The 19,233-nt window shown below is 52.3% G+C and overlaps 1 protein-coding gene across 1 annotated transcript in view; it reads left to right on the plus strand.

Annotated features, from left to right (window-relative positions):
- The window catches only part of DNAH1 (dynein axonemal heavy chain 1), a 75,481-nt gene that overhangs the window by 17,325 nt on the left and 38,923 nt on the right, over window positions 1–19,233 (plus strand). The window contains exons 8-20 of the mRNA XM_020280369.2: window positions 8,314–8,471; window positions 9,199–9,410; window positions 10,111–10,409; window positions 11,494–11,644; window positions 12,287–12,480; window positions 12,560–12,785; window positions 13,327–13,446; window positions 13,831–13,913; window positions 14,990–15,131; window positions 15,910–16,065; window positions 16,417–16,615; window positions 16,695–16,948; window positions 17,549–17,761. Of these exons, the coding sequence (XP_020135958.2) occupies window positions 8,314–8,471; window positions 9,199–9,410; window positions 10,111–10,409; window positions 11,494–11,644; window positions 12,287–12,480; window positions 12,560–12,785; window positions 13,327–13,446; window positions 13,831–13,913; window positions 14,990–15,131; window positions 15,910–16,065; window positions 16,417–16,615; window positions 16,695–16,948; window positions 17,549–17,761 (2,407 nt within the window). The remainder of the gene's footprint in view (window positions 1–8,313; window positions 8,472–9,198; window positions 9,411–10,110; window positions 10,410–11,493; window positions 11,645–12,286; window positions 12,481–12,559; window positions 12,786–13,326; window positions 13,447–13,830; window positions 13,914–14,989; window positions 15,132–15,909; window positions 16,066–16,416; window positions 16,616–16,694; window positions 16,949–17,548; window positions 17,762–19,233) is intronic.

Consider the following 19,233-nt stretch of genomic DNA (forward strand, 5'->3'; position numbering starts at 1 on the left):
TAAGTATGCATTATCTGTAAATAGAGATAATTTTATTTATTCTTTTCCAGTTCTTATTTCTCTAATTACTTTGTCTTGTTTAATTGGATTTCTAATACTTCTAGTACAATACTGAATAGTAATAGGGATCATAGGCATACTTGCCTTGTTCCTAATATTAGTGGAAATACCTCTAATATTTTCCCTTAAGCACAATGCTAGCTTTAGGACTTTATTTATTTATCTATTTTTGTATTTAAATGTCCATTGATTTCTATTTTCTCAAGTGTTTTTGTAAGGCTTTTAAAGTAGCTGTGTAGATAATCATACGGTTTGTCTCCTTAGATCTATTAACATGATCTATTACATTAATTAATTTCCTAATACTGAAATAACCTTGCATTCCTTTACCAAATCCCACTTGGCTCATTTTCTTAATGTGGTGTTGGATTCTGTTGGTTAATGTGTTATTTAGAACTTTTACATTGATATAAGTGATGTTAGTATGTAATTTTTTTGGTATTGTGTTTTTCAGGTTTGAAACAACATTTATACTTGCTTCATAAAAAGAATTTTGACATTTGCCTTCATTTTCAATAATCCAGAACAAATTATGTTGCATTGGGGCTATCTGGTCATTCCCCTGTGAAACCATTTGGACATAGTGCTTTCTTACGGCATAGCACCCATGTAACTCTATAATTGGTCTATTTAAGCTTTCTATTTCTAATGGGATCAATTTGGGTATATACTGTTTCTCTAGAAAATTATCCATATTATATCTCTCTTAGATATATTTGCATAACATTCTGCAAAGTAGTTTTTATGATTTAAAATTTTTCTTCTGTTTCAATATTTACTTCCCCTCTCATTTTGTAGAGTTACTCTCTCTTCCTGTTTTTGCTTTATTAAGTTAATAGTTTGATTTGTTAATTTAAAAAAAGAGGATTTAGATTTAGTAATGTGATCGGCTATTTTCTACATCTATCTCATTAATTTCTACTTTTATCTTTATTATTTCCTTCTTTGTGCCTTCTTTAGCTTACCTTTTATTATGTTGTATAGTTTGGGTGTGCGCATGCATGCATACACTAGGAATTTATTTCATTTTATTCTTATTGATAAATGTGTTTAAAGCTATGAACTTTCTTCTGATAATTGCTTTAATTTTATTAATAACTATAGATTTGGATATGTAGTATTTCATTTTTTTAATTCTAAAAATTTAGTTCATATTTCCCCTTTAATTCAAGACTTGTTTAATATAAGGTTTTAAATTTTTAATGTAGAAAAGCATTGTTAAAAATTTTGTTAATAATTTCTAGTTTCATTGCATTTAGATCAGAGATTGTTGTTTGTAGTATTTCTACTATATAGAACTTGTTGATATTCTTTTTGTGACTTAATATATCATCAGTTTTTGTGAATATTCCAATTGCACTTGAGAAGAAGTGCATTCCCTATTATTAACGTATAAAAGATATATATTGCATGGCATCTACCTTATTGATTATGTTGTTTGTGTCTTCTATATATCCTCACTTACTTTTGTCCACTGAGAGTAGTGTGTTAGATCGTCATTGTGAATGGCAGCTTTAGCATTAAACAGTGTTTGTAATCAATTCTAATGCCTTTTTTTTTTTTTTTTTTGAGACAGAGTCTCACTCTGTTACCTGGGCTAGAGTGCCCTGGCATCAACCTAGCTCACAGCAACCTCAAACTCCCAGCTCGAGCAATCCTTTTGCCTCAGCCTCCCGAGTAGCTGGGACTACAGGCATGTGCCACCATGACCGGCTAATTTTTTCTATATATTTTTAGTTGACCAATTAATTTCTTTCTGTTTTTTAGTAGAGACAGGGGTCTCACTTTTGCTCAGGCTGGTCTGGAACTCCTGACTTTGAGTGATCCTCCTGCCTCAGCCTCCCAAAGTGCTAGGATTACAGGTGTGAGCTACCTCGCCCAGCTTCTAATGCTTTTTGACCTGAATTTTACTTTGATATCAAAATTGCAACCTGACTTTTTGTTGTTTCCATTTGTGTGATAAATCCCTGTTTTAAGCCTTTCTGAATTCATTTGTTTCAGATAGGTTTCTTATTTTCAGCATATAGTAGGGTCTTATTTGTGAGCCAAATTAAAAATTTTTTTTTCTTGTAACAAGTGAGTTAAGCCCCTTCACATTTACTGATATGGCTAATATGTTTTATCTCAACTCTGTCATATCATTTCATGTTGTACTTATTATGTGTATTGTGATCAATGCTATGTTTGTTTATCTACATGGTGGGTTTTCTTCTACTTTTAAAATTTATTTTTGTATTTAGGAAGGTTTGTGCCTTTATTTTAGTAGCTGGAACTACAGATGTGCATCACCATGCCAGGCCAATTTCTGTCTCCCTCTTTCTCTTTCTCTCCTCCCTCCCTCCCTTTCTTCCCTCCCTCCCTTCCTTCTTTCCTCTCTTTCTCTCTTTATCTCTCTCTTCTCACTATGTTGCCCAGGCTGGTTTTGAACTCTTGGCCTCAAACAATCCTCTTGTCTTGATCTCCCAAAATTCTGGGATTACAGGTGTGAGCCACTGTGCCTGGCCCTCATTCATTTTTCTTCATATTTTTAGTTGCTTTTTCTATGTAATATTTTAACATGATATTCTTCCACTCTCATCTCTACCTTTGTTTTAGTCTTCAATTTGCAATTAATTCTATTAAATATATCAGTCTTTTTTCTGATGTTTCCTCTGTCATCTTTTCCTCTGTCAATTCCTTTTCTAGTAGATTCCTCACAAAGTGCTCCAGGGTATAGAATTACTTGAGTTCTCGTGTATTTAATACTTAAAGGATAGTTTGACTGGACAGAAAATTCTAGTTCATACCCATTTTCCTTGAGCTTTTTATTTTTTTATTTTTATTTATTTTTTTGAGACAGAGTCTCACTTTGTTGTCCAGGCTAGAGTGAATGCCGTGGTGTCAGCCTAGCTCATAACAACCTCAAACTCCCGGACTTAAGCAATCCTCCTGCCTCAGCCTCCCGAGTAGCTGGGACTACAGGCATGTGCCACCATGCCCGGCTATTTTTTTCTATATATATTAGTTGGCCAATTAATTTCTTTCTATTTATAGTAGAGACTGGGTCTCACTCTTGCTCAGGCTGGTTTTGAACTCCTGACCTTGAGCAATCTGCCCACCTCGGCCTCCCAGAGTGCTAGGATTACAGGCGTGAGCCACCACGCCCAGCTCCTTGAGTTTTTTAAAAAGGGCGGTTCTTTTGTTGCCTTGCTTTGTGTGGGGCTTTCGAGAAGTCTGATGCCAGTTTAATGCCCCTTCCCTTGTAAGTTGTTTGATTTTTTTGCTTAGAGGCCTTGAGAGATTTTTTTTCAGTCTTTAAAGTCTAATCATTCTATTTGAATATGTCTCAGAGTTGATCACTCTGGGGCAATTTCAGCAAATATCCAATGGGGCTTTTCTTGTAATAAGTGAGGTAAATTAAGCCTGTTCATATTTATTGATATGGCCAATATGTTTAATCTCAATTCTGTCATATTATTTCATGTTATAATCTATTCATGAATAGATTCAGGTATTCTTTTATTTTTGGAAATTTTTCTTGAATGATAATTTTCTTTTCTTTTGAAACAGAGTCTCACTTTGTTGCCCAGGCTAGAGTGAGTGCCGTGGCATCAGCCTAGCTCACAGCAACCTCAAACTCCTGGGCTCAAGTGATCCTCCTGCCTCAGCCTCCCGAGTAGCTGGGACTACAGGCATGCACCACCATGCCCGGCTAATTTTTGGTATACATATTTTTAGTCGGCCAATTAATTTCTTTCTATTTATAGTAGAGACGGGGTCTCGCTCTTGCTCAGGCTGGTCTTGAACTCCTGACCTCGAGCAATCCACCCACCTCGGCCTCCCAGAGTGCTAGGATTATAGGCGTGAGCCACTGCACCCGGCCCTGATAATTTTAAATATTAGTTCTATTCCATTGTTTTAGTTTTTCTTCATCAGAGATTTCATTGTATATCTATATATGTCATATGTATTGCTGCTTCTTTGCCTGTCTTCTAATTCCACCAGTTTCCAACCCTCTTTAGTTCTTTCTTTTTCTCATCTTCATTCTCTTAGTTATCTTCCTGCCTTTCTTCAATGCACTTTGTTACATTTTGATTTGACTCTATTTTCTCATGGATTTCTTGTAATTTAGCCTTCATCTCTGCAATAATTTTATCTCTTCCGTTTTTTTCCCTGAGCATAGTTAAATATCTTTTCTTCCCATTATCTGGACAAATTTCTGTGTTTTATCTGTGAATTTCTGACTGAAGGTGGTTTTTCATATACCCAAATACTTGTTTTAGGCTATGTAGTTGCTTGAAGTGTTATGTTACAATATTCTTCTTGGTCCTTGTTTATTTTTTTAAGGTGGATGGGAATTTTTATCAGTTAAGATGCTCTCTCTTTTCTTTACAGAAAAATATCAACCTTACAATCATATCAATGTAGTTTGCTTTCCCCTAATCATGGTGCAGATTTATAGGATTCCTGGTTCAAGGGCGCCCTCTTCTGTCAGTGTAGCAAATTAATTTTTTAAATGGATGGTGTGTGTGTGTGTGTGTGTGTGTGTGTCCTCCACTTTTTTATTCTCTCTTATCTGCAAGATTCAAAATTTCACTTTTGCTTCTTGTCTCTTCCCCTGCAACCTTCAAAGGGCTCCTTTTCTTTTACCCTCTCTCTTATAAGTAATGTCTTTCAAAGAACACTCCCATGAACTGCACACCTGAGTCCCTTTCTTGTAGCAGGTACTCTGATTTATAGGAGTCTTTTTCAGTATGTTTGCAGTAGGGTGTACTTTCTCTTTCTGGCAGGACTGTCAGTCCTAGGGCTACCACTGTTCTCTTCTGTAGTTTTTCTTAGAGTGCCCTTGTTCTTCACGAGAATTTTCAGCAGGGGTGTGAGAAAGAGCTCATGGGGAGCTGAAGTTTATTTTTTTAGTAAAAGATAATTTGAAGGCATTCCCTTATTCTAGCTGTGCTAAAGGTGTGGGTTGGGGTAGTTATTTATTTCTTCTTGCATGTCTTTCTTTGTTTCTTGCTTTCTTTCTTTTGAGGTTTTAATTGATGTACCCACCTTATCTTGGCTGTCCAGAATTCTACTTCTTGAGTTTTGTACCATTTATAATGATTTTGTCTGTAAGTACCAAAGATGGTGGGCTCAGATTGGCTTAGATAACGAGGACATGCATTCCTGTCATAAGGAATCTTGTTTCCTAAATCAGGGCTCTGTCCGCTGTGTGTGCTGGCTTCATTTGTAGGCAAGATGGCAGCAGCAGTTTCAAGAGCACAGCGAGGCCCAGGGTCTACTGAGCCCCGTCTTAGAGAGGGTTCCTGAGAAGCAGACCGTGTTGTGCAAGGGATTTGCTAATGGAGTCTTCTGAGTAGAAATCTGTAAGGGAGTGGAGGAAGCAGGGTATGATAGAGGAAGCAGCTGGCACAGATGTGGTTTTAGGAGATGTCTAGCCAGAGCCCGACCCTGGGGGGAACTCTGGAGCATGGTGGCACTAGATTTGTCCTTAGGGAACCAGAACAAGAGGGCTTAAACTGTCATACCTCTGCATCAATCTTTGTTCGTAACTGGGACATGTTCCTGCTCCTAAACCACTTGTAGTCAGGCAAGCTCCACCCTGACTGATATAGACTAGCTGAGATGGACCCCTGGGGCTGGGGATGTAGTCACCTCTCCCTGAGTCAGGTGAGAAAAGATGGAATTCTGGAATAAAACTGAGGGCGAAAGGAGGAGGGGACATCAGACAGGCAAGCAGTCGTGTGTGTGGGAGTGTCCATCTCATGCCAGGCACTGGGGCACCGCAGGAACTGTACCTGGCAAAGGGCCTGCTCTCGGGGCTCTAGCCTGGCCAGGAAGACCAGGAAACCAGGTGATCTGGGGTTCTGATAAGTACTCTGAAGACAGAGCAAGATAAGGGAATAGAGATGCCCTGGAGGGGCCAGTTTCTATTAGTTGGTCAGGGATGGCCTCACGGAGGTGATAACATTTGAGCTGAGGCCTAAAAAAGTGAGGAAGATGGGGATTCTGGTGGAGGGAAGAGCTGTGCAGGCACAAATCTGGGGCACTTGAGGAGCAGGACGGTGTTCACAGGGCCGGGGTAGAGTGCGAGAGGGCAACAGTGCGGGGAGGTGCTGGCGGGGAGGCTGTGCGAAGACCGCAGTGACTGGCCTCCAGTCCACAGAAGCCACTGGCAGCTTTGAGCAGGGAGTTGATTCAATCATTTCCATGTTTAAAATATCTTTTTTCTTCTTGCCAAATGGAGAACAGGCTGTAAGGAGGCCAGAGTGGAAACAGGGAGACCAGGGAAGAGACTAGTGCCATCACCAGGCTAGAGGTGAGGATGGTGGCTTGGAGCAGGAGCAGGAACAGGAGAGAAGTAGTCTCTTCTACAAGGACACTTTGGGGTGTCCTTGGAGGTGGAGCCAACAAGAGCTGCTCATGGACTTAATGTGCCAAGTGCACATCCAGTAAAGGACCCCCTCCCTGGGCTTCGATCAGCTGATCAGCCAGGTACCTGCTGCTTCCCAAGACAAGGAGGGCAGGGAAGGGCAGGCATGGGGCAGGGATGGGCGGGGGGGGGGGTCTGCTTTTGCACATGCTAGGGGTGACACACTGTGAGATGTCCAGTGGCAGTGCTGAGTGGGAGGTGGATGAATGACCATAGGGGCTGGAATGCTAGATAGGTTTGTGGGTTCTCAGTGGGTAGCACAGATGGGGTTCAGAGCCTGAGACTAGCGGAACGCACCTGCAGGAAGGCATGGGGGAGAGGGGTGGTCTCAGCACTGGCCCTGGTGCAGGCAGGGGTAGGAAGTCAGGGGACGAGGAGGAACCAGAGGAGTGTCCCGGAAGCTCCGTGAAGAAAGCGGTGCAGGCGGAGGGAGAGAGTCCCGTGCCGTGTCTCCGCGGTCTCTGAGATGAGGCCAGCAGGGCCAGCTGGCCTGGATGGTGTGCCGGCTATGAGCTCAGCTAGAGCAGCACAGGCACAGGGGAGAAAAGAGGAGGAAGTGAGAGCTGTTCTGCTGTAGAGACATGGGAGATGAGGCTGTGACTGGAGGAGTGAGGTTGAGGGTTGGCTTCTGATCATGGGGGACACTGGTGTGTGTGTGGGACACTGGGAAGGAGTTTGGGGAGGCAGAGAGGCTGAGGTGGCTGAAGAGAAGGTGGAGCAGCAGGGGCCCAGCATGATGGGAGGGCTGGCCAGGCACTTTGGGAACAGGCACGACTTCTACCAGTGGAGGACTGGGGTCCTTGGGGCGGGGAGATGGGGTCATTCCAGTCCAGTGGCTTCTGACTTCTGGATGGAGTTCAAGGCACTTGTCACCCAGAGTGGAAGGGCAAGTCTGTGGGTTTGCAGAGAAGGTAAGAAATAGTCTTTTCCAGGTTCTGAGGGATGTGAGTGGATTTCTAGGCCAAGTTGAGAGTGTGTTGAATGTGAGGACGGTCCCGTGCTAGTGAAGTTCTCTGGCAACATCCTATAGCTCTGGTGCAGGAGTGGGCTGCAGGGGACCCAGAGTCCCTTGTGATCCCATTGCCAGAGCTGAATGGCCTGTTCAGGGGAGAAAGAGGTTGGACAGAGGGAGGGCTTGATGGGAGAGAGCAAGTCAAGGGACAGAAAGGCTGGAGAAGCCCAGCCAGGTGCCCTGCACACGGGGGACGGGAATGTGTTCAGAGTGAGTGAGATTCCTCCAGGAGCCCTGCCTGTGTGAGGACAGCAGAGATGGTGTGCGAGCTCACTCCAGGCCTGGGAATTCTAGATCTCAGGGCCAAGTTTAGGGGTGAAGTGCAGGGGTCACACACCCTTGGGCTCAGTCATGGCCTCACATCCACCTTGCTTATGCTGGTTCTCAGCACCTTCCAGGTGCAGACACACTTGCTCAATGAAAGCCAAGGGGCTTGGTGACAGGCATGCTCCACTGAGCTCTGAGCCATGGGGCAGTGCGGGGTGCAGGCTGTGAGTGGGCCCCTCTCCGACATCTCCAGGTCCAGGGCTTCCTCCCCTCCTCCCCTCCTCCTCGCCCTGCCCCTGCCCCAGCCCCAGGCAAGACTTGGCTTTCACAGACTGGCACCAGAAATGAGGACGGGGGCATGAAAGAAGCAGGGGATGAGAGCGATGGAGGTTAGTGGCTCAGGGCCAGGAGAGGGTGTGCCCATAACCAGAAGGGAAACCCCAAACTTGTGTTCCCAGGTCCATGCTAGCGCGGAGCCCGGACCCTAGGTGGCCCACAGCATGGGGTCGACAGGGGGTGTGGAGTGCCCCTGACACCTGTCTCCCGTCTCTGCGGGTAGGGTTCTAGAGCACCTCAGCAGTCTCGCCAAAGAAGTGAGCCTGGACTATGAGCGTAGCATGAACAAGATCAACTTCGACCAAATTGTCTCCTCTAAGCCCGACACATTCTCCTATGTGACCTTGCCCAAGAAGGAGGAGGAAAAGGTGCCTGAGCGAGGTGAGGGTCACAGGACAAAGCTCCCAAGGCAGCCCACCTAGCCAGAGCCCTTTTGAAAATAGTCTGAGTAGTGCAGAAGTCACGGTGGACATGCACTAGGAAAGCAGTCATTCAGAAGTGATGGAATGGGCTCTGCTGATCCGACTAGAGGACTTAGAGCCCTTTCTTCTCTGCTGGCAGAAGTAGGTTTGCCATTGCTGCTGCCCCATGTGACACGTGCAGACCAACTCTTAGAGCAGGACCCTGGGTCTCTGAGAGTCCTCCTTGTTTGAGCTCACGGATCCCTGCTGAGCTTCCTGGACCTGGCTTCCTGTGTGTGATGTGCCCCAGACACAGGCTGGGATGTGGGTAGTGGCTTTCTGAGGGGCCCTGGTGCCCGTATCTTCCTCCCTTGGTGCTCCAGGGTAGCCTCCAGACTGGCCTTAGGGCTGTGTGCAGCATGGGTGGGAGTAGATGGGAGAGGGTCCACAGTTCTCAGTTACTTCTCAAAGAAGTTTGTGACCAAGGGGGCCTGAAGGGAATTCCTTTACCCATCCCAGAGTGGGCACCTTACTGTGAGGCCATGGGGCCACCTGGGCAGGCTGCAGGGAAAGAGAGGCTCTGGGAGCATGGGCATCTCTTCCAAGGAGGAGGCAGAGGTCCCCCATCAAGCACCCTGTACCTCTGCCCCAACCCCTGGTGTGTCCCAGGCAGGTCTGATGCTGGCCCTTGGCTCCTACCCCTGCAGGGCTCGTGAGTGTCCCCAAGTACCCCTTCCGGGAGCAGAAGGAGGACTTCACCTTCGTGTCCCTGCTGACACGGCCAGAGGTCATCACAGCTCTCAGCAAGGTGAAGGCTGAGTGCAACAAAGTGACTGCCATGTCCCTGTTCCACTCGAACCTCTCCAAGTACAGCCGCCTGGAGGAGTTCGAGCAGATCCAGTCGCAGACCTTCTCCCAGGTGCGTGGGCAACAAGGGCACAGAGGGGCAGGTGCAGGCAGACACTCGGAGCTGATGGGCGCAGGTCAAGGGAGGCCCCGAGGGGAAGCTTCGAGCCCCTGCTTTTCTCCAAAGCTGGCCTTGGCCTCTTCCTAGACCTCATGGAGGCTGGGCTGGGGACGAGGGAGACGCTGTCTTAGAGAGAAAGGGAGAACCAGGCAGGCTCCCTTTCAACCACTTTCCATCCCAACTCTGGGCACCTCTGAAGTGGACCCCTGGTCTTAGAAAGGGGAGCAGGGACCCCCACATTGATGTGAGGGTTGGGGTGTGAGGGAGGTAGGACGCAGCCTCCCTCTGCCCCATTCCCTGTGTGTCTTTCCCTCTCTGCCCATCTTCGTCTTGGCCTCTGTCTCTCTGCCTCTCTTGTCTTGTCTTGCGGTCTCTGTGTCTCTCCCATGGCTGGAGGGAAAGCTCTGCTTCTGTTGCCTGCCCTTCCTCCCCCTTCCCTCCTTCCCTCCTTCCCGGAGCAGCCCTGGGTCCCCGGGTCACAGGAGGTGTTGGTTAGCAGGGCTTGGCAGTAAGTTGGGGTGGGGGAGATTCCTACACAGTCAGGTGGGTCCTGAGGCTGCCCTGAGCACCCTGAGGCATAGAATTCCCCAGCAGGTGGCATGGGCAGTAGGTCCCTGGGGTGGCCGTGTGATGACACCTGCGGCCACTCCAGGTGCAGATGTTCCTCAAGGACAGCTGGATCAGCACGCTGAAGGTGGCCATGCGCAGCAGCCTGCGTGACATGAGCAAGGGCTGGTACAACCTCTACGAGACCAACTGGGAGGTGTACCTCATGTCCAAGCTGCGCAAGCTGATGGAGCTGCTCAAGTACATGCTGCAGGACACGTTGCGCTTCCTGGTGCAGGATTCGCTGGCCAGCTTCACACAGTTCATCAACGACGCCTGCTGCAGTGTGCTTGACTGCACTGAGGATATGGTCTGGGGTGAAGATTTAGTAAACAGCCCCTACAGGTGGGGCCCAGCTGGGCGGAGGCAACTGTCAACACCAGAGCCGTTCCTTGCTAGGCCCCAGTGGCTGGCATGGTGTAGGGTGGGGGATCAGGGCAGCCAGGCCAGAGTGCCCAGCACTGCCAGGTCCCAGACAGCAGGGAGAGCCTGGTTCCCTGTAGACACTGGGGCATTTTCCCATCAGCTCCAGCTTGCATTTCTTCTGGTGACTGTCATTCACTCAGGCGGTCATTGAGTTGCTCATGGGGAAATAGTGTTTGAGCATTTGCCAAGAACCAGGTGCAGTTCTAGGGGAACAAGAGCAACGTAGTCCCTGGTCTCACAGGGGAGACAGACAGCAAGCAAATGAATAAACAGATGTATCATTGCTGACTTTGGCAGGGGCTGTGATAGACACTGGGGATGGGCCCTTACCAGGGGCTCAGGGAGGAGGTGGTGTCTGTGCCAAGACCTGAGATGTGAGAAGGAACAAGTCACGAGGAGGTGTGAGGGGTAGGGGCAAGGTACCAGGTGGAGGGACCAGTACGCACAGAGGTGCCACAGGGAGGAAGAGCTTGGGGCAGCCAAGGAAGGAAAGGCCGGCCGGTGTGGCTGGAATGGGGTGGGGTGGAGGGCTGCTTAGGGTGCAGTGGGAGAGGTCACTGGGACGAGGCCACATCAGGCAAGGCCTCTTGGGGTCTCACCTGGGAGCTGGGTTTATTCTAAGGGCCTGGTTGGGTCCGGGCCTGACAGCTGTTGGTGTGCAGTGGATATCTGAAGGCAAAGATGATGGGCTCCTGGAGAGGGTGTGGGCACCACGGTGCCTGGGGTCTGGTGACCTGCCCCGATGATCTCAGTACAGGGTGGGGGCCTCCCTCCCTTGTGGTGCCCAGGGACCTCTGGGCATGTGACAGGAGCCAAAGAACCTGTCCGGCTGGCCTGGGTCTTCCTCTCTGGTAACTTGGACGTTCCTGGGAGGAAGGAGGAGGCCAGTGTTGTGATGGAGAAGTTGAGCGCCGCTGTGCTGGCAGGGAGGGCAGAGGGCTGGGCCTCTGGCATGCAGGCCTCCTGGTCCCTTGCCTGCTGTCAGCCCAGCCATTGCCTGCAGGCCCCGGAGGAATCCCCTATTCACCGTAGACCTGGTGCTGGACAGCTCTGGGGCACACTACAGCACGCCACTGGAACAGTTTGAGACAGCGCTGCTCAACCTCTTTGACAAGGGCATCCTGGCCACCCACGCTGTGCCCCAGCTGGAGAAGGTATAGGCTGCAGCTTGAGCTGCCCTGGCTGCTGGTGGCTACCTGAGCCAGGGGTGCTGCCACAAATGTCAGAGCGGTTAAACTCAGCCCTGTGGTTCTCCACACCTCATTTAGTCCTCATGATAAGTTGCATGTGAGCTATTAACATCCCCATTGTGTAGAGGAGACTTGGAGACTTTCAATAGCCTAAGGCCGTGTAGCTGCTAAGTGTCAGAACTGCAATTTGGATCAGGGGCTTGCTGGATCACTCCTGCCACAGCTGCATCTGACTTGACTTCCATGCACAGAGCCCCTTGTTAAAAGTCCCCACTAGTCACCTTGCTGTGCACAGGCCACATCCCAGGTCCAAGAGCCTGTGTAACTCAAGTCCCCTGTTGTCTCCCTTGCTGGTCAATCAGAACCATCGTGACCTGCTTGCCCCTTCTGCTCCTGAAGTTGGGCCCAGGCAGAAGAGGATACTGCCCTGGTGGGCCCCATAGTGGCTTCTGGCCTTGCTAAGAGAGTACAGCAACCCTCTCCCCCACTCCCACCCTGTGTGCTTGGCCACCCCCTGCTCCTCGGGAGGACACCCCATCTCCAGCCTTTCTGCCCACCTGCCCCATGGCTCACCCAGCTCTGTCCCCCTGTCCTTTCCCTTCGCAGCTAGTGATGGAGGACATCTTTATCAGCGGTGACCCTCTGCTGGAGTCGGTGGGGCTCCATGAGCCCCTGGTGGAGGAGCTCCGGGCCACGATTGCCAATGCCATGCAAAAGGCCATGATCCCACTGCAGGCCTACGCCAAGGAGTACAGAAAGTACCTGGAGCTGAACAACAACGACATCAGTGCCTTCCTCAAGTGCGTCTGTGCGTCTGTGCGCGTGTGCCCCCGCCCCCCTGCTCACCGTCCTCTGCCCCCTCACGTGTGCCGTCCACAGGGCCTACCAGACGCAGTGCCCGTCGGCTGAGGAGGTACGAGAGGTGGTGCTCACCCACCTGCGAGAGAAAGAGGTCCTGGACAACTCGCTGCCCAGCAGCATTGTCATTGGGCCCTTCTACATCAACATCGACAACGTCAAGCAGAGCCTGTCCAAGAAGCGCAAGGCCCTGGCCACTTCCATGCTGGACATCCTGGCCAAGAACCTGCACAAGGAGGTGGACAGTGTGAGTGTCTGCCCAGCCTGGTGACCACAGCAACATGCACACACCCTCACATGCACAGTGTGCTTCAGTAGCGAGATGTCTCCCGGCAGGGTTGGGGTTGCCTGCAGATGCCCAGGCCGGTGGAAGGAACGAGAGGTCACCCTGTCCTGATCCCTGCCTGTCTACAGGGGCCGTTCCATGTGGGAGGTCCCAGGGAAGGGGGGTTTCTACCTCCTTCCCCAGACTTGTAGATACCTGGGAAAGCCTCATGAAGGACGCCCTGGGCTGGATGGTTTCATGGAGCCCAGGTGTGCATGTGCAGGCCTCAACGTCTGGTGTGTGTTGGTGGCGCTGGAGGAGGCTGAGAGGGTGAGGTGCGCCAGGTGACACCCTTGCCCACTGAGAGGCCTCAGGGACCCAGGGAACCTACCAGGAGTGCCCATCTTAGAAGCACTGCGGGGTGTGGTGTGAGGGACAGTTACCTGTTGGAAACGCTGGGGACTGAGGAGGAGCAGGCCCCAGGGAAGGCAAGGGCACAGTGCATTGCCCTCTCCCACGCTAGATCTGTGAGGAATTCCGCAGCATCAGCCGCAAGATCTACGAGAAGCCCAACAGCATCGAGGAGCTGGCTGAGCTGCGAGAGTGGATGAAGGGCATCCCCGAGAAGCTGGTGGGGCTGGAGGTGAGGCCGGCTCGTGGGGACTAGGCGGGGAGGCACAGGGCGGATGTTCATCGTCTGCGGGCCAGCGCAGGCAGGGGCTGGGGGATCAGGTCCCAGGAGGCTAGAGTGAGGGAGACACACGGAGAAGAGGCAGGGTTTAGAGGGCTGCATGGGTGGGCGTGGCAGGGAGGTCAGCAGGGCTGAAGGCATGGGTCAGGGCACTGGAAGTTGGAGCCCTGAGCTTCCTGCTGCCCTTGCACCCTGTGCCTCCTCCCCCGCCACAGGCCTCCCCTCTCTAGAAGAGAACAACCCCTCCCTAGCACCCCGCCAGACTGGGAGCCTGCTCCCAGTCACTTGCCCCCTACCCAGCACACACACAGTTTTTATCACCACCTGTCCATGCAGGAGCGGATTGTGAAGGTCATGGATGACTACGAGGTCATGGATGAATTCCTGTACAACCTCAACTCAGATGACTTCAATGACAAGTGAGTGGGAGCTCAGGCCAGCGGGGCGGGTGGACCACAGGAGGCGGCAAAGGAGCTGCTGGGCTGCAGTGGCTCCCAAACACCCAGCTGCCACAGGCTGTGTGGTCACATGAGAAATGCCCTGCCAAGGCGCCAGAGGCTATGCTGCAGACACGGGCCGGGACTGGGCAGGCCTGGGTGCCCAGTGGGGCAGAAGGAAATCATTTGGGCCTCTTGGATTAGGGACCCAGCTGCTCCCCCAACCCTGTCTCTGTCCAGTTAACAGCCTGACACACACGTTTACCCAGGAGCTAGGGTCCCCTGTTTGTGGTTGGGGCCTTTTGGGTCCTTGGGAGGATGAAGAGAAGGCACAGCTCAGCCTGATGGGCAGTCCCTGGGGGGGCACTTGCCTAGCACCAGAGCCTCATGGGAAATGGCTCCCTGGGCCTTCTTCCAGCCCAGCCTTACTGAGGCCGCCAGAGACCCCTTTCCCAGCCCTGCCTCACAGACAGGGGCCGTCAGGACCTTTAGGGCAGGCCCTGCCAAGGAGTCACAAGACACTGGCCTGGTGGGGCATCTTGGAGCTCAGGGGAGCTGCCCCCAGAGTCAGCATCCCCAGGCCAGCTGCAGGTGGAACCCTCACATTCCACGATCCCCCATGTCAGCTGGACAAAGGGAGTTGATCTGATGTAAAGGAAGCTGACCTGGTGGCCCTGGGTGGTCACCAAGGACATGCAGGCTAGAGACTGTTGCTTTGTCTCCTCTGAGGAAAGGCCCCTTTGGTCCCTGGGGCTTAAGAGGGGAAGTTGGCCTCACTGCTCTCATTTACCCTTTGCCCCCATCATAACACTGGGCACGCTGGACCTGCACCTCCCTGCACGCTGACCGCAGCTCCTAGAGGGCAGGGAAGCCCCCGGGCGGTGGCAGTAGCTACCTCTCAGCTTACCTGGACTTCCCAGTTGCCCAGCCCAGCTGGCCTCAGCTGCTGTCTGGATTGCCCTGTTCCTCTCTGTGCCCTGGCCACCTGGGTGCCTGGCCTTTCCAGCCCATCATTTCAGCGGTGTTGTTTCTCCTAATCCCCACCACTGTCCTGGCAGATGGGCTGCCAGCAACTGGCCTTTTAAGATCCTTGGGCAGATAGAGATGGTGCGGCAGCAGCATGTCGAGGATGAGGAGAAGTTCCGCAAAATCCAGATCATGGATCAGAACAACTTCCAGGAGAAGCTGGAAGGGCTGCAGGTGGGCATGGCTGAGGGCTGTGTGTGAGCACGCGCTGCCCGGCACACCCCGTTCTCCAGGGCCTGGCCTCACTTTCTGTGCTCAGGGGGGCTGTGTCCATGTGTGTGATTGACGAGTGGGTGGATGGGTGAATTAACAGCTGAAGGAGGCCAGGCGCAGTGGCTCACGCCTGTAATCCTAACACTCTGGGAGGCCGAGGTGGGCGGATCGTTTGAGCTCAGGAGTTTGAGACCAGCCTAAGCAAAAGCGAGATCCCGTCTCTACCAAAACCAGAAAAAAATTAGCGGGGCATGGTGGCACATGCCTTTATTCCCAGCTACTCAGGAGGCTGAGGCAGGAGGATCACTTGAGTCCAGGAGTCTGAGGTTGCTGTGAGCTAGGCTAATGCCACAGCACTCTACCTGGGCAACAGAGTGAGACTCTGTCTCAAAAACAAACAAACAAACATAAACAGCTGAAGGAATGACCCAAAAGGCCAAAGAGATGCCTGGCAGGAAGCTACAGAAAAACTCAGAGTAGTAAAACCCCGACTCTTCTGTCATGCCCCTGGTGTCCAGTGGGCAGTGAGCACGGTGTCCAGGCCCCTGGGTCTTTCTCTAACCTGCCATGTTGCCATGGGGTAGCAGCCAGCCCGTGACGGGCGAGGAGCCTGCTCACTCCAGAACAAAATCCCCTCAGAGCTGGGAGCAGTCAAGGCCCTGGGACTCGGGTTCCTCGGGTGTGTGGGCATGCGTGGGCGCGGTGGGGCTGCAGGGGCATCTGACCTGTTGGCCCACAGCTGGTGGTAGCTGGCTTCTCCACCCACGTGGAGATTGCACGTGCACACGAGATTGCCAATGAGGTGCGGCGGGTCAAGAAGCAGCTGAAGGACTGCCAACAGCTGGCCATGCTCTACAACAACCGCGAGCGCATCTTCGGCCTGCCTATCACCAATGTAGGCCTCCTGGGGCACCCTGTCCTCCCACCCCTCCCAGGCTTCAGGAAGCACTTTGTGTCTGCAGCCACAGCAGGACCCCACTGCCAGGTGGCAGGGCTCTGACGTTTGGGGGACTGCGGAGTGGAGATAGCTCAACCCCGGCCCTCAGGTTGAGGAGGCTGCCAGAACTAGGCAGGAGTCTCAGGGTCATCTCTGAGCTCAGAGCCTGGGTGGAGTGGGGCAGGAAGAAGGGAGGCCAGGCCCAGGTCCTTGTGGTAGGATCTGGGACAACAGCCAGGAGCCAGGATGGGGAGAGGACCTGGCCCAAGAAGGGGCATCAGCCCCAGCCCTGCCCTTACGCCCCTGCAGTACGACAAGCTCTCCAGGATGGTGAAGGACTTCCAGCCCTACCTGGACCTCTGGACCACAGCCTCTGACTGGCTACGCTGGTCTGAGAGCTGGATGAATGATCCTCTGTCAGCCATCGATGCTGAACAGCTAGAGAAGAATGTCATTGAGTCCTTCAAGACCATGCACAAGTGCGTGAAGCAGTTCAAGGATATCCCAGGTAGGCAGCCAAGCCAGCTAGTCCCCTCCTTCCCTGTCTCTGCCAGCTGCCTCTCATGCCCTTCTGCCCTACCCGGCAGCCTGCCAGGACGTGGCCTTGGACATCCGGGCCCGCATCGAGGAGTTCAAGCCATACATCCCGCTGATCCAGGGGCTGCGCAACCCTGGCATGCGGAACCGGCACTGGGATATACTGTCAAACGAGATCAACATCAACGTCAGGCCCAAGGCCAACCTGACCTTTGCCCGCTGCCTCGAGATGAACCTGCAGGACTATATTGAAAGCATCAGCAAGGTGGCCGAGGTGGCTGGCAAGGAGTATGCCATCGAGCAGGTGGGCAGCCACCAGCAGGTCCTGCTGGACAGCCTGGCCTCCAGTCCTGGCAATGACAGCCACTTGGGAGGAAGACAGTAATGGGCCCCATCCCCAGGGTTGTCATGCCCAGGGATCGAGGTGCATTCTATTAAGTGAGTTAATCGTGTATGTAACGTGCTTGGCACAATGTCTGCCATTACTGCCATCCTTCAGTTACTCCTCTCAAGATCCCCAGGAAGGAGCTGATAGCATTATCCCCATTATCCTCAGGTGAGTAACTTAGGGCTCAGAGAGGTTCAGCAACTGGCCAAGGTGACACAGCCAGTAAGTGCCAGATCTGGGACCAGTGCCTACACTCCTAACCTCAGCTGCCTCCCAACATGTTTGTATGAGCATGTTGTGCACATGCAGCACATGTGTGAGGATGAGTGGGCCCTGAATTCAGACAAGGCCCACAGGAGCCTTGTTGAGCAGACAACACACTGGGTGTATCTGCCAGAGGGGCCCATGGGAAGGCCATGGCCAGGCAGAGTCTGCTCTTCCTTGCACAGTGCTGGTCAGATAGCACGATGGCCAGCCCCTTCCCAAGACCCAGCCTTGACTCGTGCCCCACCCCAGGCGCTAGACAAGATGGAGAAGGAGTGGTCGACCATCCTGTTCAACGTGATCCCCTACAAGGAGACAGACACCTACATCCTGAAGAGCCCAGACGAGGCCTCACAGCTGCTTGACGACCACATTGTCATGACCCAGAGCATGTCCTTCTCACCCTATAAGAAGCCCTTTGAGCAACGCATCAACTCCTGGGAGAACAAACTGAAGCTGACCCAGGTGCGCCCTCCTCCTCTGTCCTCGAATCCCTCTCCCATTTCAAGGAGCCCAGTCCCATAAGTGGAGCGTGATGGCCTCCAGGTGGGGCTTGGAGCAGCAGAGCACCTTACCCGTGTCCACGCAGCCCCTGGCTCTCTGGCAACCCTGGCATGAGGCTCTCTGGCCAGCTCCCCGTTCAGAGGAGGGTGACTAGGATGCGGCTGTCTGCCTGTGAGGTTCAGCTACTGGGAGGGCAGTTAAGAGTGTGTAGTGGCCGCGTTTAGTCCTAAGAAGTGGCTGAGGGAGGACACAAAAGCTGCCAGCAGAGCTCCAAAGGGCTGCCTGGACTTGGGACAACTGAGACTTCAGTACTGGGACTTTCTGGGCTGGACACCATGAGGCCCCCAGGCTCCTCAATGCCCTTTCCCACCCTCCTGAGCCTCCCATTCCCATCTCCTCTGGAGCCACCTCGAGGTGAGGGGCCAGGGTGTTGGGGGCTGCCCTTGTTTCAGCTGTCAAGGCCAGAGGCAAGGGCTCCCACAGAGCCTTTGAGGACAGTCTGGGCCAACCTGAAGGTGTGATTCTGATAGCCCCTCCCGGGGGCTTCCTGGGAGCTGTTCAGACGCTCCAGTGAAGGCCAGGAGCTGGGCGAGGAGGGTTCATCTATACGCCCCTGGACCACCCAGAGATGCCGGAGCTGCTCAGCTTGCCCCTGGGTCTCCTCCTTGCTCCTGCTGTCCCCTCTACCTGGAGTTCTAGCCCCACCTTCTGTCTCCCCCAAGGCTCAGCACCGAGCCAGAGCCACCGTGTCAGTCCCGCACCGCCTACAAGGTGTCCCACTGAGGCCCTCGGGCAAGGCCTGTTCGCACACAGGCCTTGGTGACTCAGGAGCAGAGCTGGCCCGTCAGTGGACTGTGGGCCCCTTCAAGGCAGTGGCCATGCCCTGTTCCGCTCTGTTTCTCCTGGTGCCCACACGGGCCTGGCGTGGGCTGACACGGAGCTGGCTGTGGCACACGTCTCATGCGGAAGAGGTGAATGAATGGGCAAGTGATTGTACCCTGATACAAGACAGGAGATAAATCCTGAATGGGGAATTCGGAGGCAGAAGGGGAAAGATGTCTCACTCTGGGAATGATGGTTCTGAGAGTATTTTAAGGAATTCACACTCAAGTCCCGATGAACCTCAGAGAATCCTGGGATCGTCCCAGGACCTAAAAGTCCTCCCAGGAAAGGAGACTGTTTTTGTCCCCCATGCACCAGGTCTTTCCTGTGTTCCTGCAGGATTTGCCAGTTTGGGTGTGTTCCTCTGGCAGGGAAGAACAGCTCCTTTCGCTCTTTTGGAGGCATGGGTGTCCTGAGACGCGTGTGGGATTTTTCTGGAGGGGAGGCGTCCCTGCATCTTCTTTGTTTCCTAGAGTACCACGGCCGACAGTACCAGCTAGAAGTTTCCCCATGGACACTGGCTCTGGCGCCCAGTGTTCTGCCTAGCACTC

The sequence above is a fragment of the Microcebus murinus genome, chromosome 1 (genome assembly GCF_040939455.1).
Source record: "Microcebus murinus isolate Inina chromosome 1, M.murinus_Inina_mat1.0, whole genome shotgun sequence".
NCBI classification, from domain to species: domain Eukaryota; kingdom Metazoa; phylum Chordata; class Mammalia; order Primates; family Cheirogaleidae; genus Microcebus; species Microcebus murinus.